Source organism: Rosa rugosa, chromosome 3 (assembly GCF_958449725.1).
Source record: "Rosa rugosa chromosome 3, drRosRugo1.1, whole genome shotgun sequence".
Taxonomy (NCBI): Eukaryota; Viridiplantae; Streptophyta; class Magnoliopsida; order Rosales; family Rosaceae; genus Rosa; species Rosa rugosa.
Genome location: NC_084822.1, coordinates 47,857,041 through 47,879,759, shown reverse-complemented (window position 1 = coordinate 47,879,759; position 22,719 = coordinate 47,857,041). Strand labels below are relative to the sequence as shown.

At 35.0% G+C, this 22,719-nt stretch overlaps 2 protein-coding genes across 2 annotated transcripts; both read right to left on the bottom strand.

Annotated features, from left to right (window-relative positions):
• Positions 1 to 8,161: 8,161 nt before the first annotated feature.
• On the bottom strand, positions 8,162 to 11,294 carry LOC133741134 (WAT1-related protein At4g08300-like). Its single transcript, XM_062169084.1, has 7 exons — positions 10,850 to 11,294; positions 10,605 to 10,667; positions 10,349 to 10,465; positions 9,339 to 9,576; positions 9,064 to 9,222; positions 8,801 to 8,952; positions 8,162 to 8,580 (listed from the first exon to the last, which is right to left on the bottom strand). The coding sequence occupies exons 1-7, from the start codon at positions 11,062 to 11,064 to the stop codon at positions 8,421 to 8,423; spliced, it is 1,104 nt and encodes a 367-aa protein (XP_062025068.1). The 5' UTR covers positions 11,065 to 11,294; the 3' UTR covers positions 8,162 to 8,420.
• A 3,349-nt stretch (positions 11,295 to 14,643) lies between these two features.
• LOC133739233 (WAT1-related protein At4g08290) lies at positions 14,644 to 17,705 on the bottom strand. Its single transcript, XM_062166970.1, has 7 exons — positions 17,408 to 17,705; positions 17,240 to 17,302; positions 16,852 to 16,968; positions 15,979 to 16,219; positions 15,733 to 15,891; positions 15,413 to 15,564; positions 14,644 to 15,219 (listed from the first exon to the last, which is right to left on the bottom strand). Exons 1-7 carry the CDS (start codon positions 17,593 to 17,595, stop codon positions 14,988 to 14,990), a joined length of 1,152 nt encoding a protein of 383 aa, XP_062022954.1. The 5' UTR covers positions 17,596 to 17,705; the 3' UTR covers positions 14,644 to 14,987.
• Between the last annotated feature and the right edge of the window lie 5,014 nt (positions 17,706 to 22,719).

Genomic DNA, 22,719 nt, shown 5'->3' with positions numbered 1-22,719 from the left:
GTCAAATGACATAAATCTTTCTTTTATAAGTGAGAAGTTGTGAGTTCGACTCACGGAATACTAATTATTGTAATGGATTCGTCTACTACGCATATCTGCATAATATGCAGATTGATTATATAGCCACGTGCACGGCATGTGGTGACAATTTGTAAAGAGCCACGTGCACGGCACGTGGCGACAATTTATAAAGGTTAACTAGCTAGATTTCACCGGTCTCCCCATACGTGCGAAGCAAAACCTGGCGCTTTTTCCAATCTCACTGTGAATCAAAGGGTTGTTCCTCGACCAAAGACATGAAGCTGAATGGAATGGAAGAGATGGTCATTGCAATTTGCAGATGTGGGTTGAATATATAGGCACACAATGGGAGCTGCGGTGGAGAGAAATTAGTCGGCTCTCATTATGAGCGGTCCATTGGTTGAAGCTCGTTTTGACAGTCAGAGCTCCATTTTCTGCTAGAGAATTCTGGCAAGGCGGTTTTGTATGCCTTTTTTCTTTGGTTTTGTTTTTGTTCGTGGAATATGAGACTGTATATATGTTAGACTCATGACCAAGTATGAATGAATTTTTGATGGGTTTCTAGTTGTTAATAAAAATTTAGAGACTTTCTCAACCTATAAGGGCTGAATCTTAATTCTTGTCATTCAAATGTAGATGGATATAGGAGATTTGCTAATCATCAATTGGATTTCTGGAAATTCTAGTCAAATTCTAATTGATTCTCAATGGGCTAGGTAGTTCTTTTCTTTGAATTAAATTTAAAACTACTAGTTGCAAACGCATGAGAATGTGAGCAGAAAATTTGCATCCATGTTCTTCAGTCATGTAAAATAAATATAGTCTTAATCTCTCTAATAAGTAATATGTATTAATTGGTTTACTCGATGAATAATTTTATCTCTACTAAAATAAAATCAGGTGTGGAGCCGAATATCCCAATTCGAGTAAATTCTAGATTAAAAAAAAGAAGAAGAGGGTATTAACCGGTTGGAAAAATAGTTACTCCCCTAATAAGTTGTTAATTAGACAACAACTTACACTAGTCAATGTTGGTTAGGTATATTGACAAAGGTAGTTGTTATGCATTGGTTAAATTGGTAATAGCTGAGTCCAACGTATTACAGATGAACATCATGGACGTTCACTTTCGTTCTATTTAATTGCTTCTAGTATCTTACATTAAAAAAAAAAAAAATAGTATGGGTTGAAATATAGTGAGATATGTTATAAAGTAGGGGGAAGATAAAGAGAGAATAGTTAGGAGGAAGTAGAAGTGTTATCATTCAGTCTCATTAGCCTCCTTTATATAAAGGTAGAGTTTACATCAAAGTACATAACTAATAAGTATTTACATGGACATCCACATAGATAATAATATTTACAACACTCCCCCTTGGATGTCCACCAATGAAAGATGGTATTGGACGCGCTTATTGTTGACTCATTAAAAACCTTGTCAGGTAACAAAAACCCAGTGGGACAAAAATAACCCTGGTCGAAGGACAAAAAGAGCACAACGCGCATATGTCCTAGGTAGCATACTTCCGGATGCTCCCCCTGATGAGAGTCTCCCCCCTGATTGTTGCAAGCCTCGATTATGTATGTGATAAGCTACATGTAACATGTATAGTGGTTTGATGTGTCTATCACTGAAGTGAGACCATGTATGCTTTGCATATAGAGGCTCATCAAAAAAATTCATACCTGCAAAGTTAAAGCAATACTAACAAAGCTAGACGATTTTCAATAAGCCTTACCTCATATGATAAGGTTAGAAAACAATCTCATATGCTCAAAATCATACACAAAGTAATAGCTAAACAATATAAAAAAATTGACACATTTAACTTTGTATAGTTTAAAACATTGAAAAATCATCATGGCATACCTAGCCATACACATCAATATCTTTGTGTACTGATATGTCTCATATAAGCTCTTCAAGAGCTCTAAGTAATTCATAACTTTGTGAAAGTTAGAATATGTTGCAACATTATAATCATAATTTGAATTCGATAGTAGTCTTGTCATAGTACTCATTAAGGCAATTTAGATCTCGTTGACTATAACGAAATGAGTACATATGAGCTAGCTTAGACTCTTTGATTCCATGAGTGAGCTTCAGGCTCTTTCAACCTTTCATGAACTTGAATCATTCATGTATTTGAATCCTTCAAGGATTTGATAAGCAATGGGCTTATAATGACACTTTACTTTTGAGATTTTTCTTTTAGCAATATATCTTTAAGATCTTCATAATATTTGATGACAATGTGCCATAAATCTCTCGTCAATATAACAGCTATATGTAACACTGTACTTATAGAAAATTGTCATTCGTATAAGGGAAGATGTTCACAATCTCATGTCTCTATAAATAGACATTGTGTCATAGTGATTTATCTTCACTTTTGATAAATACCCTTTTGTACATGTAGGGTTAAAGGTCCAAGTATTTCATCACGTTTCAAATATTCAATTTCATTGGAATTGCCTCTTTCCAATTTGGCCAATAATATACTTTGTCGACATTCATAATGAAACGTGGTATAGCGTCCATACAGTCCTTAATCATTTTTGGTAGCTACCATATGTAAATTATCATCGATGATCATTAATCATAGATCCCACACATTCTTATATGTATGCATTAGCTGTAAGAAGCTTATTGATATTGGGTACCCATGCCATTTCCGGGGCATATATTGTCACTTCTAGGACAATCATCTCTCATAGGTGAATTACGTAGAGAATGTGAATCTTTTTACTTATAATCTCATGTAGAGCATTATAGGGCTTGTATACATTCCACACAAATTCACGCCGTTATTCAAATGAAAGTACTATTTCCTCCCCCTAACGGCGGGAAGACTGTCTTATTATGACCATGCGCAAAAGATGTGTTTAAATATCTATCACTTTCTTTGGAGTGAAGATCTTCATTGGTTGGTGGTGAACCCAAACCAAATTTTAGGTCAAAAATATTTTGTCCATTAGCATCAACCATATTGATTTATTATTGTATCACTAAGACATCATTTCCTAATGGCGTTCTTACACCCTTTGTATGTGTAGCCATATTAGGAGCTTTGATATTGTTTAATGACATTCTCTTCCGTAGAACCATGTCACTTGGATATACATGCATCCCACAAATCAAATGGGGTCTAGATTGTTTGTGTTAATATGGTTGGTTTTAGGGACTTTAACCCAAGCATGCATATGCCTTTGCATTAAGCATATAGTTGTCACTTTGTTTTATCAATTCACTAACTTAGGTATTTCTCAAAATCAAAATGAGACGGTGGATAAATATCTCACACAAATTCATATCGTTCTTCAGGAACAATATTTCTCCCCCTCATTGCAGGAGGATTATCTCATTAAAGTGACAACTCGCAAATATGCAGTAAATAAACAATTTGCTTGTGAGTAAGGTTAGCAGTCATGAAAACTTGTAAGTGATTCCATGCAACATGGTCAACAAAGATGACGTAACCGGTCAAGCCAAAAGAGTGTATTTGGTCCAATAAACTTCTGGTTCATGACATTATATGCCTAAATTTACTGTATAATTGACACGGTATATATCAGATAGCAAAAAAAATCTTCTCCAACCATATTTAAGGTACTTTGTACATCAATATTTCAAATTTGGTAACATGATAGTAGCTCATTTGGAGTCATAGATCAAGATCTACAACTCTTGATATGAGTGTTATCTTAGCTTTAGTAATCATTTATTGTGAAATACTGATAATTGGAATGAATCAAATTCATTTTGAACTGCTGGCCAGAATGATATACTCAAAATTTCGAGTTAGAGACTACAATCCATAAGAACAAGTAACTTTATCATGTGGAGAACCTCAAGTTCCGCGTCACATATAAATCTGTAGTCATAAAGAGGAGGGACTTCAGGCCCTTATATAATTGAGGTTTCAATTTGTTTCAATTTATAACAACCTCTTAAGGAACATCAGGTTCCTAGATAATCGGATTTAGAAACATTTAGTTTCAATGAAAACTCAAGAGGTTACAATAAATCTGTGGAATAACACAATAGTGCTTTCAAGTTGCTTATTGTAAGTAAAAGACGTCAGGCATGTGAGATGAATCTCAATGTTCTTATTTGTCAATGCAATTTAATTTGACCAGTGCCCTTTCGAAAGTGGCTTGATAATCATCCACCATATAGTGTATCATAGGCGACACACACCCAATTAACAATTTTCTCACATATGTGGATGTTAGGATAGTATTTACATTGACTCTTGATTTCTCTCTTGCCATGATCCACTTCTGGTGGTATTTCATGGTATAGCCATGTCAATCGACTTTCTTATCAATGAGATCCATGAGAGGGAGAGGTTATACATCTCTGGTAATATTGGAGGCACATGATGCAAAGAGACAATAATATGTGCTCTTCTGGAGCCATCAATCAGATATGTAAGATCTGAGATGATTTGTTATATTAGCCCCATAAGCATAAGCTTTAATAATGTTTTCTGGACACCATGTATAAAATTGCATTGCCTGAAAATCACTCAAAACATAAGTTTGAAGATGACACAAATCAAATTTGTAAGAATTGAACGGTGGATCTCATAGGATATACACGAAGCTTCTGGTCCGTGTTATACAGTTGAAACATGATGTTCAATTATTATATTGTTGTTTGATGTAGATTAACATCAAATGTATTTTGAACTTCTGGCCAAAATAATATACTCGAAATGTCGAGTTTAAACTTCATGACCAAAATGAGTGAAGGACTTTAGATGGTCATCTAGTTAGTATGATCATTGGGGAACTTCAGGTCCACATGTAATTAAGGATCAAGGAACTACAGGTTCTGATCTCTTTTAATTACAAAATCCACGATAACAAATTTGGGGTATACTCATACTCGTTTGTCATAAACCAACGGTTAAATATCTGCTTACTTTTATATTGGTGTCAAAATAATCCCCTCAAAGCTTCAGGTTTGAGGTTGACCCAAATCAAAGTTGTTCGATCAGTTGTCCATATGCTCGAAATTAAGGCTCGAGTCTGCACAATTAGAACTTCAGGTTCTAAGGTGGAGTGAACTTATGGTATAGTAATTAATGTAAGAAAACAATAAGAATGCTTTAAGTAAGCATAAAAAAAATGTATCAATCGACATACGAAAATTCAACTTCCAGTTCGAGTTGACATAAAGTCAAATAAATTATGAATGAATCATATGTGTAATCGAAGCTTCAGGTTCGAATTTTTCTACGAACTGCAAGTTCTAAGATTTCGTAATTTGAACTTCGGGTTCAAATAAATTTGGTCTTCGAAAATTCAGGCTCGAGGTGACTAAAGTGAAGCTTCAAGTTCACTTTTATACTCAAAGCTTCAGGTTTGAGTTTTACTATTAGAACTTCAGGTTCTACTATGAAATTTTGAACTTCTGGTTCAAAAATATTACATTCGAAATTCATATGTTCGAGGTATAGGACTGTTGGTCCGTATGAGTAACAAAAAAAATTAATTTAAAAGATAAGTACTGTAATGAAAGTACATAACAAAATAGGAAAATTGCAGGGAAGAAAAATAAATAGATAAACTATGCAATAAAATTAACTGTGGAAACTTCTGGTTCCATTAATGAAGAAATTACACAGAACTTCTGGTCTGCTTAACTTCACAAAATGATAATCTTTTTTCTCTCCTTTAATCACACAAGAACATAATTTTATCTTGTGGAGAATGTAGCTTCTAGCTTAGCCAAGTGTTCAAAATTGAACTTCAAATTCACATAGTGACAAGGAGGAGGAACCCAATTGGTTATGCCAAATTTTCACATAACCAAGAAGTTGAGGGACTGCAGGCCCTCATATAATCGCTGATCAAGAAACATGTGATTTCATATACTTTTGTATAACATCGAGGATCTTCTGGCCCTCGTTAATTGCATAACCTGTGAGGAACTCCATGTCATAATTTCTCATTGTATAATTCTAGAGGAACTTCAGGTCCTCATGTAATCGAATCAAGAAATAGAGAACACAAAGCTGAGAACCCAACATGTAAATATAAAGAAAATCGAAAGTATGACCAATTAACTAGTTACTAGGCAGATAGGCATATATAGAGTTATAGACATCTTGTCTAGTTGATTGAGATAACAAAACCCAGTACACTATAGCTAACAAAATTAGAAGATGAACCCTCAAAAAGTTGAAACGTGCTCACCAATATGAAAACATATTCAATTATTAATCGAAACAAGTGGTATGTGTAACAGTGCAATAGAAAATTCTATTATGCATGTCAAGAAGAAAATGGGGAGATCAAATCCACATCGCACAACTGCTCTAGAACTGTGAAGGTCACAGTAGCTAGCGAACTAGCAATGGCGACGAGTGAGGAGAAAAACATTAATACTAAAGAAGGGAACAACCTTTAAGGAGCTCTATAACTGGCCACCAAAAACTGGCCGAAGACATTCAGAGCAAACGGTGCGGTTTGGGTCTCATAGAAATCCACATCGCACAATGAAAGAAAAAATTATAAACGCTTTTGAATTAAGAATGATGCATATTATTATGGGTTTCGAATAATCAAATCGAATGACGAATTAAATCTCATAGATCATGAATCATGGTCAAAAACAACAAACGTTGCACGAAGACGTCTTAGATCATCATGGAGTCTAAAAAATAGAGCAAGCGTGCTGATAACGTGTTATAAAGTAGTGAGAAGATAAAAAGAGAATAGTTAGGAGGAAGTAGAAGTGTTATCATTCAGTCTCATTAGCCTCCCTTATATAGAGGTAGGGTTTACATCAAAGTACATAACTAATGAGTATTTACATGGACATCCACATAGATAATAATATTTACAACAAGATAAATATGAATTTTCAATTGAGAAATGTTTAAAAAAAAAAAAAACTCTTAATTAATTAGTCTGCACCGCCGTACTCCTTGTCATTGCCGACGGATCGGCGACATTATCGGCGCACTACATACTGTGCGTCTCTGCCCGGCCAAAAATTGACCACCACCCTTACTATCACTATTTCCAACTTCACGAATGAACGTACTCTCTAGTCTCCACATTGCCTACTCTCTATTCTCTACCAGTGACTACCACCATTGCCACCACTACAAATTTGATCTATCATTATCAACGAACAGCGGCCCGGCTCCTACTGTTATGGGTTGCCACTATGATGTGCAGCCAACCTCACCACCACCACGAGTACAACTCCTCGATCAACTTTACATGAATGATGTCGTTATGCGTATGAGCAAGTAAGCAACACATCGATCCCACCACCTATTAGTTGTCACCATTGCTGCCGCACCAACCAGCCGTTGCATCATTCTTTTATCATGTATGTCACCGTATTTTTAATTTGGGATGAAAAAAAAAATGTATGTCAGTATGTCACCGACTCACCGATAGTGGGTGTTTCAGTTCTCATTTTCAACTAAACCAAAATTTCCTTCTGGGAAGATTCGAGTTATTTTAGCTAAATCCAAACCTTTTCCAAATTAAGTCATCTTAGAAATCGGAAGATGATATATGTAAGGGAGTGGTGGGCTAAGTTTTTTTTTTTTTTTTTTGAAGTCATCTTATAAGCAATCGGAAGATAAATAATTGGTTACTTGTTTTCTTCAAATAATTTATTTAACTTTACTCAAGCGTATAATTATTTCCATATATACAAAGGCAAATTCGGAAGAGGGTGAGCATAGACAAGGTTTGCCATGCCAATTGTTTTTTGGTCAGGCATGAAAGAGCTTCATATCTTATACGTCGATTTGTAAAGTTACGGTAAATGTTCACAAAAATTACTCAAAAGGCCGTTCAACCACATACGTTGCAATTATGCGACTAACTAGGCCGGCCAGAAATGCTATTATGAACAATAGGCATCGATCCTGATGTTGGTACGTGGGACCTAAACAGTTAGGCATGCATGCAGCCAGTGTTATTCTGGGATTTGAAACAAAATTCTTTTTACTTCTGAAAACTGGAATATTCGATGCTTGCTTTTCAGGTATATATATTGCACAGGTAAGAATAGCACATGCAAATTGTTCGATCAAACAAATAAAACAGGCCGGAAAGAAGAAAGAACACGAAAAAAGAGGAAGAATATATAGAGAGAGAAACGTAGACAAACACAAGTGATAGTACATAATTCATTATCGAAAAGTCAAAAATTACATGCATGTAGTTAAGTGCAATCTGACATAAGGAACTGCATTTCATTCCCAGAAAGATTATTTTCGACATAATCTTCCCATGTAGGTAATGCAAGATGACTCAGTGCTAGCTAGGAATCTCGAATCAGAACAGACACATATTTATATCTTTCATGATATATTCCTGTGCTTCTGATTCGAATCGATCTTGAAAATGGAAGCTTCTGATCAGGTACTTCCCTTGATGCTATTATTTGCAGCAGTGACTGGCAGTTCGTGGTTAACACCTTTCTCATCTTTCAATGGCTCGTCCAAGGCCACAGGGTCTTTGCTTTTGCCCCAAACCACGGTGTAGAGTCCGAACACAATGAGAATAGCTCCAAGTATACTGAAAAAAAGCACAAAAAAGGTAAAGAACAATACATAAGTTCCTTGCGCTGCAAACCACGACTTCATATATTGAGAAGACTTATCGGCCGTCAATGTACATGGCTCTCTTTGTAAAACCCGCGTACATTTCCTGCTCATAGTCGTTCCAGTAACGGTGACATGTATGCTGAAACATCATTTGATAAATAAATGTATGAGTTGAGTCTAAGCGTTCAAACCTTCCGAGGTGGACTTGCTCAGCTAAAACGATGGCACCTAGAACGGCGGTGATGATCATGCAAAGAGGGCTGAAAGATGTCACGAAAACGGGGCCTCGTTCTCTATTCACAACACCTTGCACATAATATGCAAGTCCAGAACAAATCACTCCCTAACGATAGACAAAATCGTAGGTGTCAAATTGATGCTTTGCAATTATTAATTTTTGCTACAAATTAATTAGGCTTGTAATTAAAATGGTTGGAATTGATCGAGTACTCACAGAGTAAACAGAAGCAAGAAGCCTTGAGTCCCAACCTATAACCCACACACTCATTTTGCGTTCCATCACAAGTGTCACTACTCCACCTTCCAGCACACCCATTACACATATCCAGGCTGTGAGAGACAACTGTGCTGGGTACTTCTTCAATGTGAACGACTGAAATAGAGCGACAATTACAAACATTTAGTTTACACGTATAAATATTCACATGTGATATATGTTGTCAGACTATCAATATGAAATATCATATAAATGTATGTAAGATGACTCACTTGTAAGATAAAGAAACTTGCCCAACCGCCGCAGCTGGCTATGAGCATCAAGGGGCCAGCGATCCAATGCTGATCGCTTGACTCGGTGCTACTAGTTTGGGTGCTGTTTGAGTGTCCCCGAAAAACATCGATAATGGGGCCTTTGTACAAAGTCATGATCATTGCTCCAGACAAGGTGACCAACGTTCCGATGACCTTGGCTAGGCTATGTAGCTTCTTGACGTTCACAGTCTCTAACCTGACGATTAATCAAATACCAAATACGGTATCGATCATTAGGTCAAGACCTAGAAGATAATTGATTCATGTAATATGAGAACCAGCATCTTATGTCACTCGGATGATCAAATACTAATTTGATCCTCCATTCCTCCTCATTTAATGTAAGGAGCTATTCTTTTTTCTTTTTTTTTTGTTAATTTCATCTTAATTATATATATATATATATATATATATATATATATATATATATATATATATATATATATATATATTTATATATATTTTTTACTTTGTCAAGGGAAACTCAAAGGCTTCCTAGGCCCAAAATAAACCCCTTCAGCGCATGTAAAATGCTTCAACTATGCATTGCAGCACAGTGTTTGGCCACTTTGACAACTTCGAGATTCGAACCTAGGTTGGGGAGCACACCCAACTAGGCAAGAACCATTAGGCCACTTGCAGTGGTTAGCTTAATTTATATATGATATCATCCTAATCCTAGGACAAACAAAAAATAAAAATGAGACGTACTAAATTCTCTTACGTCATTTTTCTACAGAAATTAATTGAAAGTATCCTCGTATCAATATATGCCGACCATGATATCAAAAACAAAATAAGAAAATCAAGAGTATGATGTCTCTGCCCAATTTCCGTAATGCTTTCCGAGGTGTTGGCTGATAAGCATACATTAACCTTTTCATTTGCTTGCATAAGCGCACTAAAACACTATAGAAAATGCTTGTTCATCATTAAAAATCTAAAAGGTTATCAACTTAAATATATACCTGAAGCAAAGTGCCAGTATAAAGGTTATGGCAGGAAGGACATTAACAGTTGCAGATGCAAATGTTGCTGAGGTGTACTTCATTCCCAGAAAGTATAAGTTCTGGTCAAGAACTGGCCTGTAAAGCAATGGTAATAGCATTAACAATTAAGTCCTTCCATGGTGCTGATTACTTCAATTTATTGCTAACTTCAACTCGTTCTTAACGATAAAGGAGGGAAAAAAAATTAATAAGAGAGAGCTTCTTAGAGCATTACTCAAGAAATCCAAGCAACACTATTCTGAGGAATATGGGGAGAGTCATTCTTGGCCTTATTTTCCTGTAAAAAGATATATAAACAATGCAATCAATTTAGTAGCTACGGAAAAAGGAGACTAATTATTAGTTCTAACGCAAGTCTTTCCTTGTTAAATAATTTAACATCTCCTATCAACGTTTGCTTAATGTACGATAAAAAGTTTGACAGTATGACAACCTAATATGTTAAGAACGTATCCGAACCTTTCAAGAACCAACGCGAAGGGTGCAATGACACAGAAGGCAACAACGTGACGGTACACCGACAAGACAAAGTGACTCATGCCATGCTTAAACGAGACCATGCTTATGATGTACATGCCTGCATACCCAAACTGCAGGGAGACCATAGCCAAATAAGGTTTGATCTTCTTGAGAAACACACTCAACTTAGACCCAGATGGACTTTGGTCTCCCATCTTTCTATCTAGTGTTAGTACTAGCTAGTACCACGTTACCTCTAGCTACCTTAGCACTCACACACTATAACACAAGTATTGAAGTTAATACTTGTATTATGGACTAGGCTGCTGCTTGGCAACACTAAACTGAGAAATGCCCCTCTTATAAGCATAAAAAAGCTAAAAATTGGAATAGTAGCTCGGCCAATATTTCAAAACCATACGTACATGTCCAAAGCCACTCACTCTCTCTCTTTCTGTCACTCTTGGATATGGATTCTCTTATCCATTAACCAAAAACTTAAGCAACTACAAATAATTAATCTTAGCTAGCTCACTTGCAAAGGCATGAGATGGAGAGAGAATCAAACAAAAACAAAAAAGATTGAGAGAGAGAGAGAGAGAGATAGAGAGGGGGAAGAGTAGTAATTAAGTGGATCTCTATGAAAATAATGCTTCCCCTTTCCTTTCTTTAACTTATTTTATAGGGGAAGTGGGGATTTGATTCATTGACCACCAAATGAAATTTAGGTTGAGTGCCTTAGCATGATTCATGCAAGGCGTATGTGGTGTTTAGGCGGAGTTCGGTGCTATGAAGAGTGGACACCACTTTTAAGACATAGGGCCGATAGGTAATTCCATCCATCACTACCGTTTTGGTTTGGGACTCTTTATGCGACTAACTTCTATTTATGACCCCATTCATCATTTTGTTAGTGCAATTTACGTGGATGGTAAGTGTTGTCAAGGTCTTTCACATTTACATAATCAAAATCCTCGAAACATCAAATGGTTTTACACATAAACAATAATCCGGCCAATATTTGGATAGTCTAAAGACCAAACATAGCCAAAATTGGTGGTGCGATTCGGGACGTTTCAGTTTATCGGTGCTGGAATTAAGTCCACCCCAATATTGGATATTACATTAGTAGTAAAGAAAATAAGGTTCTAAGGAAGTCGATCAACTTAATGTTGTCAAGGTCTGGTACATTAACCAGTGCCCTGATATTATGTTTATCATATCAATCATGTGTAAAGCTAGCTAGCAGGTACCCAAATATATATATAAAAAATAAAATAAAAATAAAAACATGGTTAAGCTAGCTTAGGTTAATTTCATAGCTCATAGCTAGGCTTTAAGTAATCATTTTTTTTTTTTTGATTAGGTAGTTAGTTGTTAGTAACTCACACACCCATGCAGTGGTATCCCAGCGTCAGGACACCTGCACCGACATTGCGGCGAAAGCCAGGCAAAGCCAGACTAATCCACTGCACCGCAGACGCACGAATCCAAAGGATCCCTCAAATCTGCTGGCCACGGGATGGAGCTGGGATTCGAACGCTAGACCTGGGGGTTCCAGACTAGGCCGTTCGACCAACACACCACACCACGTGGTTAGGCTTTAAGTAATCATGCATTCTACTTTAATTATAACTTTGCCAATGAACGAGCCATTAATGATTCTTATATTTAAATCAAACAGAAATTAAATTAAGGCATATCATCCAAAACCCTTTTACATTGAGATATTTTAGTTTACTCTTCCCTCACTTAAAATATATAACTAATTTGTTCCATGGCTTTTGTATGAGAGATCTAATATATTGTTTGATGTCATTTCCTTTTTGGAATAGTGACCATGGAAAAGTTCAGGAAATATTAAGTATATCTAACAAAATGATCCATGTTACTATGTTAGGGTGTCCCATCATTTTATGCTAAATTCTTCTTTTTGCAATATGTTAAATATGCTTCCTACGTATTCATGCAATAACGTACAATCATAGCTAGCTCTTAATTGAGATACTTGATTGATGAGACTTTCTTACTAGGCATCAATCAGAAATGATGCACCACAAGTTCGTAATCCAAAATCAGCCACAAAAAGAAGAAGAAGAAAGGTTCATAATATAAAAGAATAAAATGACCAATCATGTCCAACATATAAGAGATCATGTGAGAGCTAGATACATCTATACTATTATTAAGAGAAGAGAGCTTGCTCTCCAAAACTGAAATTTTTAACCAATTTAACCGTTATATATTAAAAAACTATGAAATATAATTAATCAATAAGGATAATATGATAAATTGTAAAATAAAATTAAAAATTAAAAAAAAAAAACATAAAATGTGGTAGTTGTACGGAAAGTTTTTCCACTACCTTTAATTTATCTCCACACACATAGTGGGTAGGCCCTGCTAGTATAACTAATACGAACTAACAGTATTAATTTTATTTTCTGGATGAGTATAGAACACTTGGGGTGACAAAGTCCAAACATATAAAGTTTGTGGTTTCGTATTGGGATTCCAATAGAACAAATTAAATCAGGGTTTGGTGGAATCTCACCTTACAATCCCGGATACTGTCTCTAAAAAGAGATTTTAACGTGGTTACAATATTATTGCAAATTGAGAAAAAATGGAGAAGAAATTCATTGGTCGACTTTTTGTAGTGTTGTTTGGTGTCGTTGCTGTGTCATAACTTTCAATTGTAATGGTGTAGACAAGGTTAAGAATTGTCCCCTAAGGTAACAGTAGACCTGAGATGGTTGCTAGTTAAATAAATTACGATCAAAATAGGTCATGATTTTGATCGGATTTATGTCTTTTACCTAATCACTTCAGTTAACTAAAGAAAGCGTGGGGCTATAGATCTACGGACTATGTATGAATTAAAGAATATGACTTGGGGTTCAAAAGAGCAAGAGATAATTCACTTGGGTCATTTCATCAAATCAAATCTTCAAGTACAATCAGTGTGCATGTGGATAAAGTTTTTTTTTTCCCTGTTTCTTGCAAAAGGCTTTATTAATATTCTTCTGAATAAGTTGTTGAGAATGTGTATAAATATAACTTCCACCATTGAAAAATATAACTTTGCTTATGGATTTGTAAGGGTTTGAGCCACTCCATCCATTGTCAATTGGTTTTGGATGCGAACTCCAGATAATTAGAGCGGGTTACCCACGTGTTTGGTTTCAGCGATGGCCACACGTGCTCACCGTCACCCACTATAACTTGTCCACGTGTATGGCTTGAGAAATCGCCACACGTGCGGGGGCATGTTGAGAATGTGTATAAATATAACTCCCACATTGGAAAAATATAACTTTGCTTATGGATTTATAAGGGTTTAGGCCACTTCATCCATTGCCAATTGGTTTTAGATGCGAACTCCATAAGTCACGAATTGTGGGATGTAAAAGAATATAATTGTAACCATAAACGGCAGAATTAATGGAGAGATATATTTTACAAATCAAATTATTCTTGTATGGCATGGGCATGTGCGAATGTGCGATATTGATATATAGTTTGGTACTTTGTATTTGGATCTATCAACTATCGGTTTATGCATGCCTTAGTTAGATGTAGTCTCAGTGTAAAGAGATCGATATATACATGCCTTACTTTGCTTGGGCGTTTAGAATACCTTTCACCTAAAGTTGACAAGCTACACTCTTTGAAATGGTAATATCATTACTTTTCTGGCTTTTCTTTAGGAGGATGTTCATATCGACTAAATTTGCAATCAACTCCTCATAATGCAAAGGGTAGGGTACTTATGTATGAGAGATCTACTTATCTGCAAGCGAACCCTAACTTTGTTAGAGATAAATAATTTGCCAATAATGTGGTTACAAAATCTGATATGTACAATAATATTATTCAAGATCGACCGATCTATTGTACGTTCAAAGATAAATATGACTAATTTTTGTACCCACAAAACTGTGAAAGACAAAAGGAGACCCGACTGCAGAACTTTGTGCAGGATACCGCTATACGTACATACATATTTCATTGAGAAAAGAAGAACCACAACATATACTCGATCTTATTCTGGCTTCGTTGATTGATAACAGTTCATTTCACAACTTGATAGTAGAGCTGTCCCGAAAGAAAAGCTAGGGTTTTCCAATGGGAAGCTTTATTTTTGGACCGTCATAAATTGCATCTCTGCTGGCTGGTTGCTGCTATTTTTGCCGCCAATAATGGTCAGTTTAGTCCCATTGGTTGTAGTAATTGGTAATTTGTGAGCTTCATTCTCATCCTTGAGATCAGTGGGATCATTGGTTGGGCTAGTACTAGTACTATAGTCCTTGCTTTTACCCCACACCACAGCGTAAAGGCCGATGGCGATTATAAAGCCTCCAATGATACTGAATATGAATCAAGGTAAATTAGTAACCAAAAGAAAGTTAGATATATATATATATATATATATATATATATATCAAGTATTTTTTCCTCATAAGATATGTGCTATTTAACGTAAAGTATGTCCAAAAGACATAATCTGAATTCTGAAAGTTACTTTGATGAGATATATAACTAGATGCCTGTGTTTTTTACCTGCCCAGGTGGAGTTTCTCAGCTAGAACGAACGAAGCCAGAATTGCGACGAGGATCATGCAGAGAGGGTTAAAAGCTGTTACAAATACTGGTCCTCTAGTTTTCATTACCAACCCTTGCACATAGTATGTAATTCCAGAGCTAACTATTCCCTGCATCATTGAAAATACAACTTAATTTAATTAAAGAAGAAATGATAGGCCTCATAAAATAAATAAAACCTTATACACAAAACTCATTGTACGTGAACGAGCAAAGATGTCACACAAAACTAATTGTTGTGACGTTCCATATATATTCTTAATGTGCGTGTTACTAACTGTATAGAGAGGTGCTAGGAGCCTCGTATCCCAGCCGACGGCCCAAGCACTAGGATGGCGCTCTGCAACAAACGCTACTGCTGCACCTTGCATTGCGCCCATCGAGCAAATCCAGCAGGAAAGGGATATGTTTGCCGGGTATTTCTTCAGTGTTACAGACTGCATGGATGTTACTAGATTAATATAAACCAGTTGGTTGCTCACACCTTTCAACTTAAGCTTTTAAAGGACGACGGGTTTGCTTACTTGTAACACGTAGAAGCAGGACCAAGCCACACAACCTATGAGGATAAAGAGCGTCCCCATTGCCCAGTGTGTGCTCGAGGTGCGGCTGCTACTTTCATGGTGGCCTCCGTCATCATGTGAGCCTACTATGTTAATGGCAGGGCCTTTGTACATTGCCATCAACAAAGCTCCCCCAAAGGTCACTAGGGTTCCTATCACCTTCGCTTGACTCCGGACTTCCTTAATGTTTACATGCTCTATCCTGTAATATATCATAAGATAAGATTAAGATTAATTAGCTCATACAACTTAGCATTAGTTCAACAATTAATAACTAAACCCTTTTAACAGATAAGTATTACGTGGTTTTCACTATAACTAGAAAGTAGAACCGAATCTTCAATTTTCAAATACTATTAATGGGTATATATGCTACTGCTTGCCAAACATCAAACACACTACTTTGGCATAATATAGAATTAGTATCTGCTTATTGGAATTAACTGATGTCGCCATTAGATGATGAAGTCATTTTCACTTTCTTAGTTTCTTTTAATGCAGATCACCAAAAGCAAAGTATGGTATAAACCGTATACTCCAATTAGCTCTTTCAATTTCGGACGTGTAAAAGTGAGACTACTGGACTTTTTGGTACTTGCGCGGTCTTGTTTACTTAGTTAGTTCCAGGTATTAGGATACCCTTTTCACTTTCCTCATGTCCCAGCAGAGGCTTAATGATATCTTTTTCAGTCTGAAGATGTTAATTAGGACTTAAGTTGTTAGAAGGTATCTGACATGTTAGATTCAGAGTCTTACCTAGAAAACTGTTCAAATTTATCAGTCTTGCAACATGATCGACATACAAAAGAAGATTTGACTAATGATAATTCTTACCGGAAAATGACGGAAATTACAAAGGTAACAGAGGGAACGGCATTCATGATGGCAGAAGTAAATGATGCCGAAGTATATTTCATTCCCAAGTAAGCAAAGCCCTGATCAAGGACCGGCCTGAACACAAAAGTAAATGTTATGAATGGTCTAGTTAATTAGGGCCATTCTTCTAATAGCTATTAATTAATTAGGATATAATATGTTTCTACTTGTCCTTCAATCTCCTATTTCTGTTTACTCCTTGCAGTCATGAAATCACAATTTGCACAGGTAAAACTATTCTACCATAGGTATTTACTGGTCATGTTCTCTTATGCCCGGGTTTCAATTTTATATATATGAGAAGATAAGCGATCAATAAAATTTGTAGTAAGTGATAGATGTTTACTCTAGAAATCCCAGCACCATTATGTGGAAAAAGATTGAAAGCGTCATTTTGGGCCTCGTTTTCCTGTAAAAAAAAAAAAGCAAATAGAAATATGTTTATCAGAACAAAAAACTTAAAATGAATATACAAAAGCAATCATTTCTATTCATTTTTAGAGTATGTACCGACCTTTCAAGAACCAAAGCAAAAGGAGCGAGGACAAGAGCTGCAATAGCATTGCGATACACAATAAGAACATATCGATTCATGCCGTGGTTGAGAGTCGCAGCGCTTATGATGTACATCCCTGCACTTCCGAATTGCAAACCTATCGTCAGCAAATAGGGTTTCGCCTTCTTCCACATATTACTCGACATTTCTGTGTCTCTGAGAGTGTAAAGTGTGAAGGTGATCAGAAATACTGGAAGTGCTAGCTAGCTAGTACTGTTTGGGGATGAAACTAATTGAGTGGTGCAATGCAATAGCTCTCTTATATATAGGGATCAAAGAAAGCTAAAAAGTTCAGTGTGATGAGATAAAACCCACTTCAACATAAAGTTTCTTATCTTCTTGCAATAGAGATTGGAGAGAATAATATATGCAGTTGTTTAATTTGTGCTTGCTTTGGTCATTAATCAGCAAACGTATACGTTGCTGCGGTGCTTGCTTTTAGGAATTTCTTTTTTCCTTGTATTGTTCCATTAATATCACAATGAGAAACATCATGAGGTGAAGTATTTCGTGCTCATTTCTTAAGTAGGAACTGCAGCCCAAACAAACCCAAACAAACCATGTTGTTGATTCATGTGCTCTTGTTGATTGGTTCAACCGTTCAAAATGCAATAGCCAATATAGTTACACCAATATAGGAGTTTCACATGTTTTTGACGACTCAATTTGGTTCAGAACGATATTTAGGAGGTATCTAGTTTATGGGATTGGGTGGATGTAGGGTTTGACGGCTACACTGAAATTTTTTCCTTACGCATGCACAATTTGGTAAGAGAGAGAGAGATCTCCATTGTTAAGGATTTTAATTGGAATGGATAGTATATTGTCTATATTGAAATAGAGAAAATTGATCATGAGTAGTATATGTTGTTCTTCCTTTTCTTGATCTATCTCTATTGTCTGGTTATTCTTTGTTAATGATAGATATAGGTAAGCGGGAGTTGAAATTCATACCCTAAATACGGACGTAATGAAATACTATTAACTACTGGAGTTACAAATTCTCATGGAGTCTTATATTAATTGTTTGTTTTACTTTAGTTTTTAGAGTTTTTATCATAGGTGGCAGTGGCGGAGCCAAAATTTCATATCAAGTGGGGCACTCAGAAGTTTTAGAAAAAAAAAATTTAAATTAAATTTAAAATATATACCAACACTTTAATAAAAAATAAAAAATTAGAATAAAATTTGCGGTAAGATTAATATTTTTCTTAACATTACATATTTTATTAGTAAAATTTATAGCGTCAGATATTAGACAATTTTCTTCATAGAGACATAATTTATTTTTAACTTTTAAAACTATAAAGGAAAAGTGTGTAATGTCCCTAAAAAGAACCAAAAATATTTAGAAACCCATCCTCTCATCTTGCTGAGTCAAACCTGGGACCAGTTGAAAAATATTTGCATGCCTTTCCACCATGCTAAGTTGGTTGTCAATGAAATATACGATGTCTAACCAAGTTATTCTTGTTTCATGTACAGAAAGTAAAAAAGAATATAAATGTGAGTGGGGCATGCCCACGTGGCTCCGCCCCTGATAGGTGGGGTCTGAACTTTTTCAGACCGGACAGAATGGTCAAAGTGATCAAATAGGTACCTAAACTTCCAAAACCACATCAATAAGGGTGCTTCCGTCTATATTCCGTTATTCCTCCATTTCAGGGGCAAATCAGAAATTTCACTCAAATTAACCACTAAAATGACTATCATAACCTCATCTTACGTGATAAACACATTTTCATCCTTTTGATCTTATTTTTCCTCCAAAAATAATTTACCCTTTCCCCCACACTATTCATGTGAAACTTTCCATTATATTTTACCTCCAATTATTGTCTCCCGATAAATAATAACAATATCCAATATTCCAGCATCATGTTTTCTTGAACAATTTTTATTGTTCTTCAAAAATTAGCCAGAATTGTAATTAATTTTTACAAAGTAAATTTAGAAACAAAAAAAAAGTGATTATACAACAAAATATTATGAAAAAATGAAGCATAATGACCTTAATAGACAAGCATGCATATTAACTGACAATAAAATAATAAAATTACAAAAATTACGGTAACTCAACCAAGTGATTATCTTAACACAAATAGACATACCAAATTCTTATATATAAAAACAGTATTATAATAAAGATTAATAAATAATTTGTTGTATAATCACTTTTTGTTCCTTAATTTTACTTTGTAAAAATTAATTGCAATAATTTTTGAAAGGGAACAATAAAAATTATTTAAGAAAACACGATGCTGAAATGATTACCGTTATTATTTATCGGGAAACAATAATTGGAGGTAAACATCACATGAATAGTGTTGGGTTTATGACAGTCATTTTAGTGGTCAATTTGAGTAAAATGTCTGATTTGCCTCTGCACTTAACGGAGGAATAACACAATATAGACAAAAGTACCTTATTGATGTGGTTTTGGAAGTTCAGGTACCTATTTGATCACTTTAAAAATCCAGGTACTATTCTGTCCGGTCGAAAAAGTTCAGACCCCACCTACGATAGTTTTTATAATGTAAAGGGAAAGGAAAACAAAATCATGTGGCTGCAATTCCTAGTACATAGCACGACACCATATGGTAGTCAATTTACTACGACACGGTTTGCTAAAATGGATCAAGATAATTTAAGTTTGGAATTGAGTACACCCCTACGTATGGGGTTTAAACTATGACTTGGATAACAATCTTGAGCTAACTTAATTTTAGGGCTAAAGTCTGTTTAGTCCCTGTACTATGCCTCTCTCATCGTTTCAGTCCCTGACATTCCAATTTAATCTGAAAAGTCCCTGAGGTCTCAATTTCCGTCTAATAGGTCCTTACCGCGGGAAATTAGGAATTGGCCTTGGGTGAAATGTCCAATATACCCCTCAGTTATTTTTTTTTTTTTTTTTTTTAAATTTATTTTTTTTCCTTTTTTTCTTTTTCCTTTTTAATTTCTTTTTTTTCTTTTTTCTTTTTCCTTTTTTATTTTTATTTTTTTCCTTTTTCCATTTTAATTTCTTTTTTTTTCTTTTTTCTTTTTCCTTTTTAATTTCTTTTTTTGCTTGTTTCTTTTTTCTTTTTCCTTTTTAATTTCATTTTTTTCTTGTTTCTTTTTTCTTTTTCCTTTTTAATTTCTTTTTTTTTCTTTTTCCTTTTATTTTTATTTTTTTCCTTTTTCCATTTTAATTTCTTTTTTCCTTTTTTTATTTTTCTTTTTTCCTTTTTAATTTCTTTTTTCCTTTTTTTTTTTTCTTTTTTCTTTTTCCTTTTTAATGACCATCGTATTCTGCTGCATCAGTAGCGCCACGTCGGCGAACCAATCCAGATCGATCCGAAACCCCAATTCTTGTTCTCCACGCCAGCGGCCATTTTTCTTTTCCATCACTATTCTTCTTCTTCACTTCTGGTTTTTGTCAACTTGGCCATCAAAAACCACCATTTCAACCAAACTCAAAATCCAAATCACCATTTTGAGCAACACCCAAAAACTTCAGAATTTGAAAAAATGGTAGTTTTCAGTGAAAAGTTAAAAAATGGTAATTTTCAGTGAAAAGTTTCTAAATTGAGGCTTGATGTGGAGAGAGAAAGTGGGATTTGAGTGGGAGAGAGAGAAGTAGGCTGTGAAAACAAGAGGGGAGTGGTTTAGCGGCGAATTTCCGAACTGATTGGGAAACAGATGGGTTGTGGAGTTTGATCGGAATGGGATTGGTGGGTTGAGGAAGTAGAAAGTAGGCAAAACGAAAAAGAAAAAAAGAAGAAATAGCAAAAAAGAAATTAAAAAGGAAAAATAAAAAAGGAAAAAAAGAAATTAAAAAGCAAAAAAGAAATGAAAAAGAAAAAGAAAAAAGGAAAAAAAGAAATTAAAAAGGAAAAAGAAAAAAGAAATTAAAATGGAAAAAGGAAAAAAATAAAAATAAAAAAAGGAAAAATGAAATTAAAAAGGAAAAAGAAAAAAGAAAAAAAGAAAAAAAGAAAAAAATAAATTAAAAAGGAAAAAAAAGAAAAAAGAAATAACTGAGGGGTATATTGGACATTTCACCCAAGGCCAATTGCTAATTTCCCGCGGAAAGGACCTATTAGACGGAAATTGAGACCTCAGGGACTTTTCAGATTAAATTGGAATGTCAGGGACTGAAACGATGAGAGAGACATAGTACAGGGACTAAACAGACTTTAACTCTTAATTTTATAAGTTTTTCCAACTGATGGCTCTGCTAAAAACCCATGGATCGTTCACAAATATAATTTTTCTGTGCAAATATATAGTTGCTTCCCATTCAGCAAGCATGATTAGGGCAGCTCTCTAGTGCATGCTCCTTGATTAACCAATTGAGCCTTTTAAGAGTAGCATTATTTGGATATATAATTATGATTCTGCATACTTTTCTAAGGCTTGAAATCCCTTTTATAAAAGAACCAGAAGTACCAGTTATATAATCATATTACACAAACTAGTGAATTTATATCAACAATTAGAGAACTCCACATTATTTTTGTTAATGAAGAAGGCATGGTTTGGCGAAGATGCAAAAGGGAACACTTTCTTTATTTGGGGGATTCTGCCTTATTATCAAAATGGGAGTTTGCTTTATGTTAATGAAGAAGGCATGGTTTGGCGAAGATGCAAAGGGAACACTTTCTTTATTTGGGGGATTCTGCCTTATTATCAAAATGGGAGTTCGGTAAAGCAACCTCCCTCATAACTTCATTGGGGATTAAACTTGGGGTGTTTTCTACATAAATTACAACAAAAGTAATTTTCGGTAAGAACAAATAGGAACACAATTTTTTTTTAGTAGAATGTTACTATCAATCAATAATATCTGTAAATATAAGTGTCGTGTAACGTAACATTGTATTGTACAATGCCAAAAAAGGAGAGAGCATAGTTTGTGGACTAATATTATAGTGTTGAGAGCATTTTATGAATGCTAATGACCATACCTCTGTTATAGTTGAAAAAAGTTATTTCACTTAACCTCAATTGTAATTTTAATCAAATTTGATCCTTCAACTTGATTTTGACGTGTTATTGCCACTTTTCTTCCTGTGATAACCTAACTACCTCCTCTGCATGTCATATGACTCCGTCCAATATTAGAAATAGGATTTTTTTTTTTCCCAATAACAAACGAGGAAGGATTCAAACTTGAGATTTCTATCAATATTTTGTTAAATAGATCATATGGATTTGTGAAAATCAATTGGAACTAAAGGCATCTCCAACAGACTACTTATTTCAAAATAAATTAAATATTTAGCTAA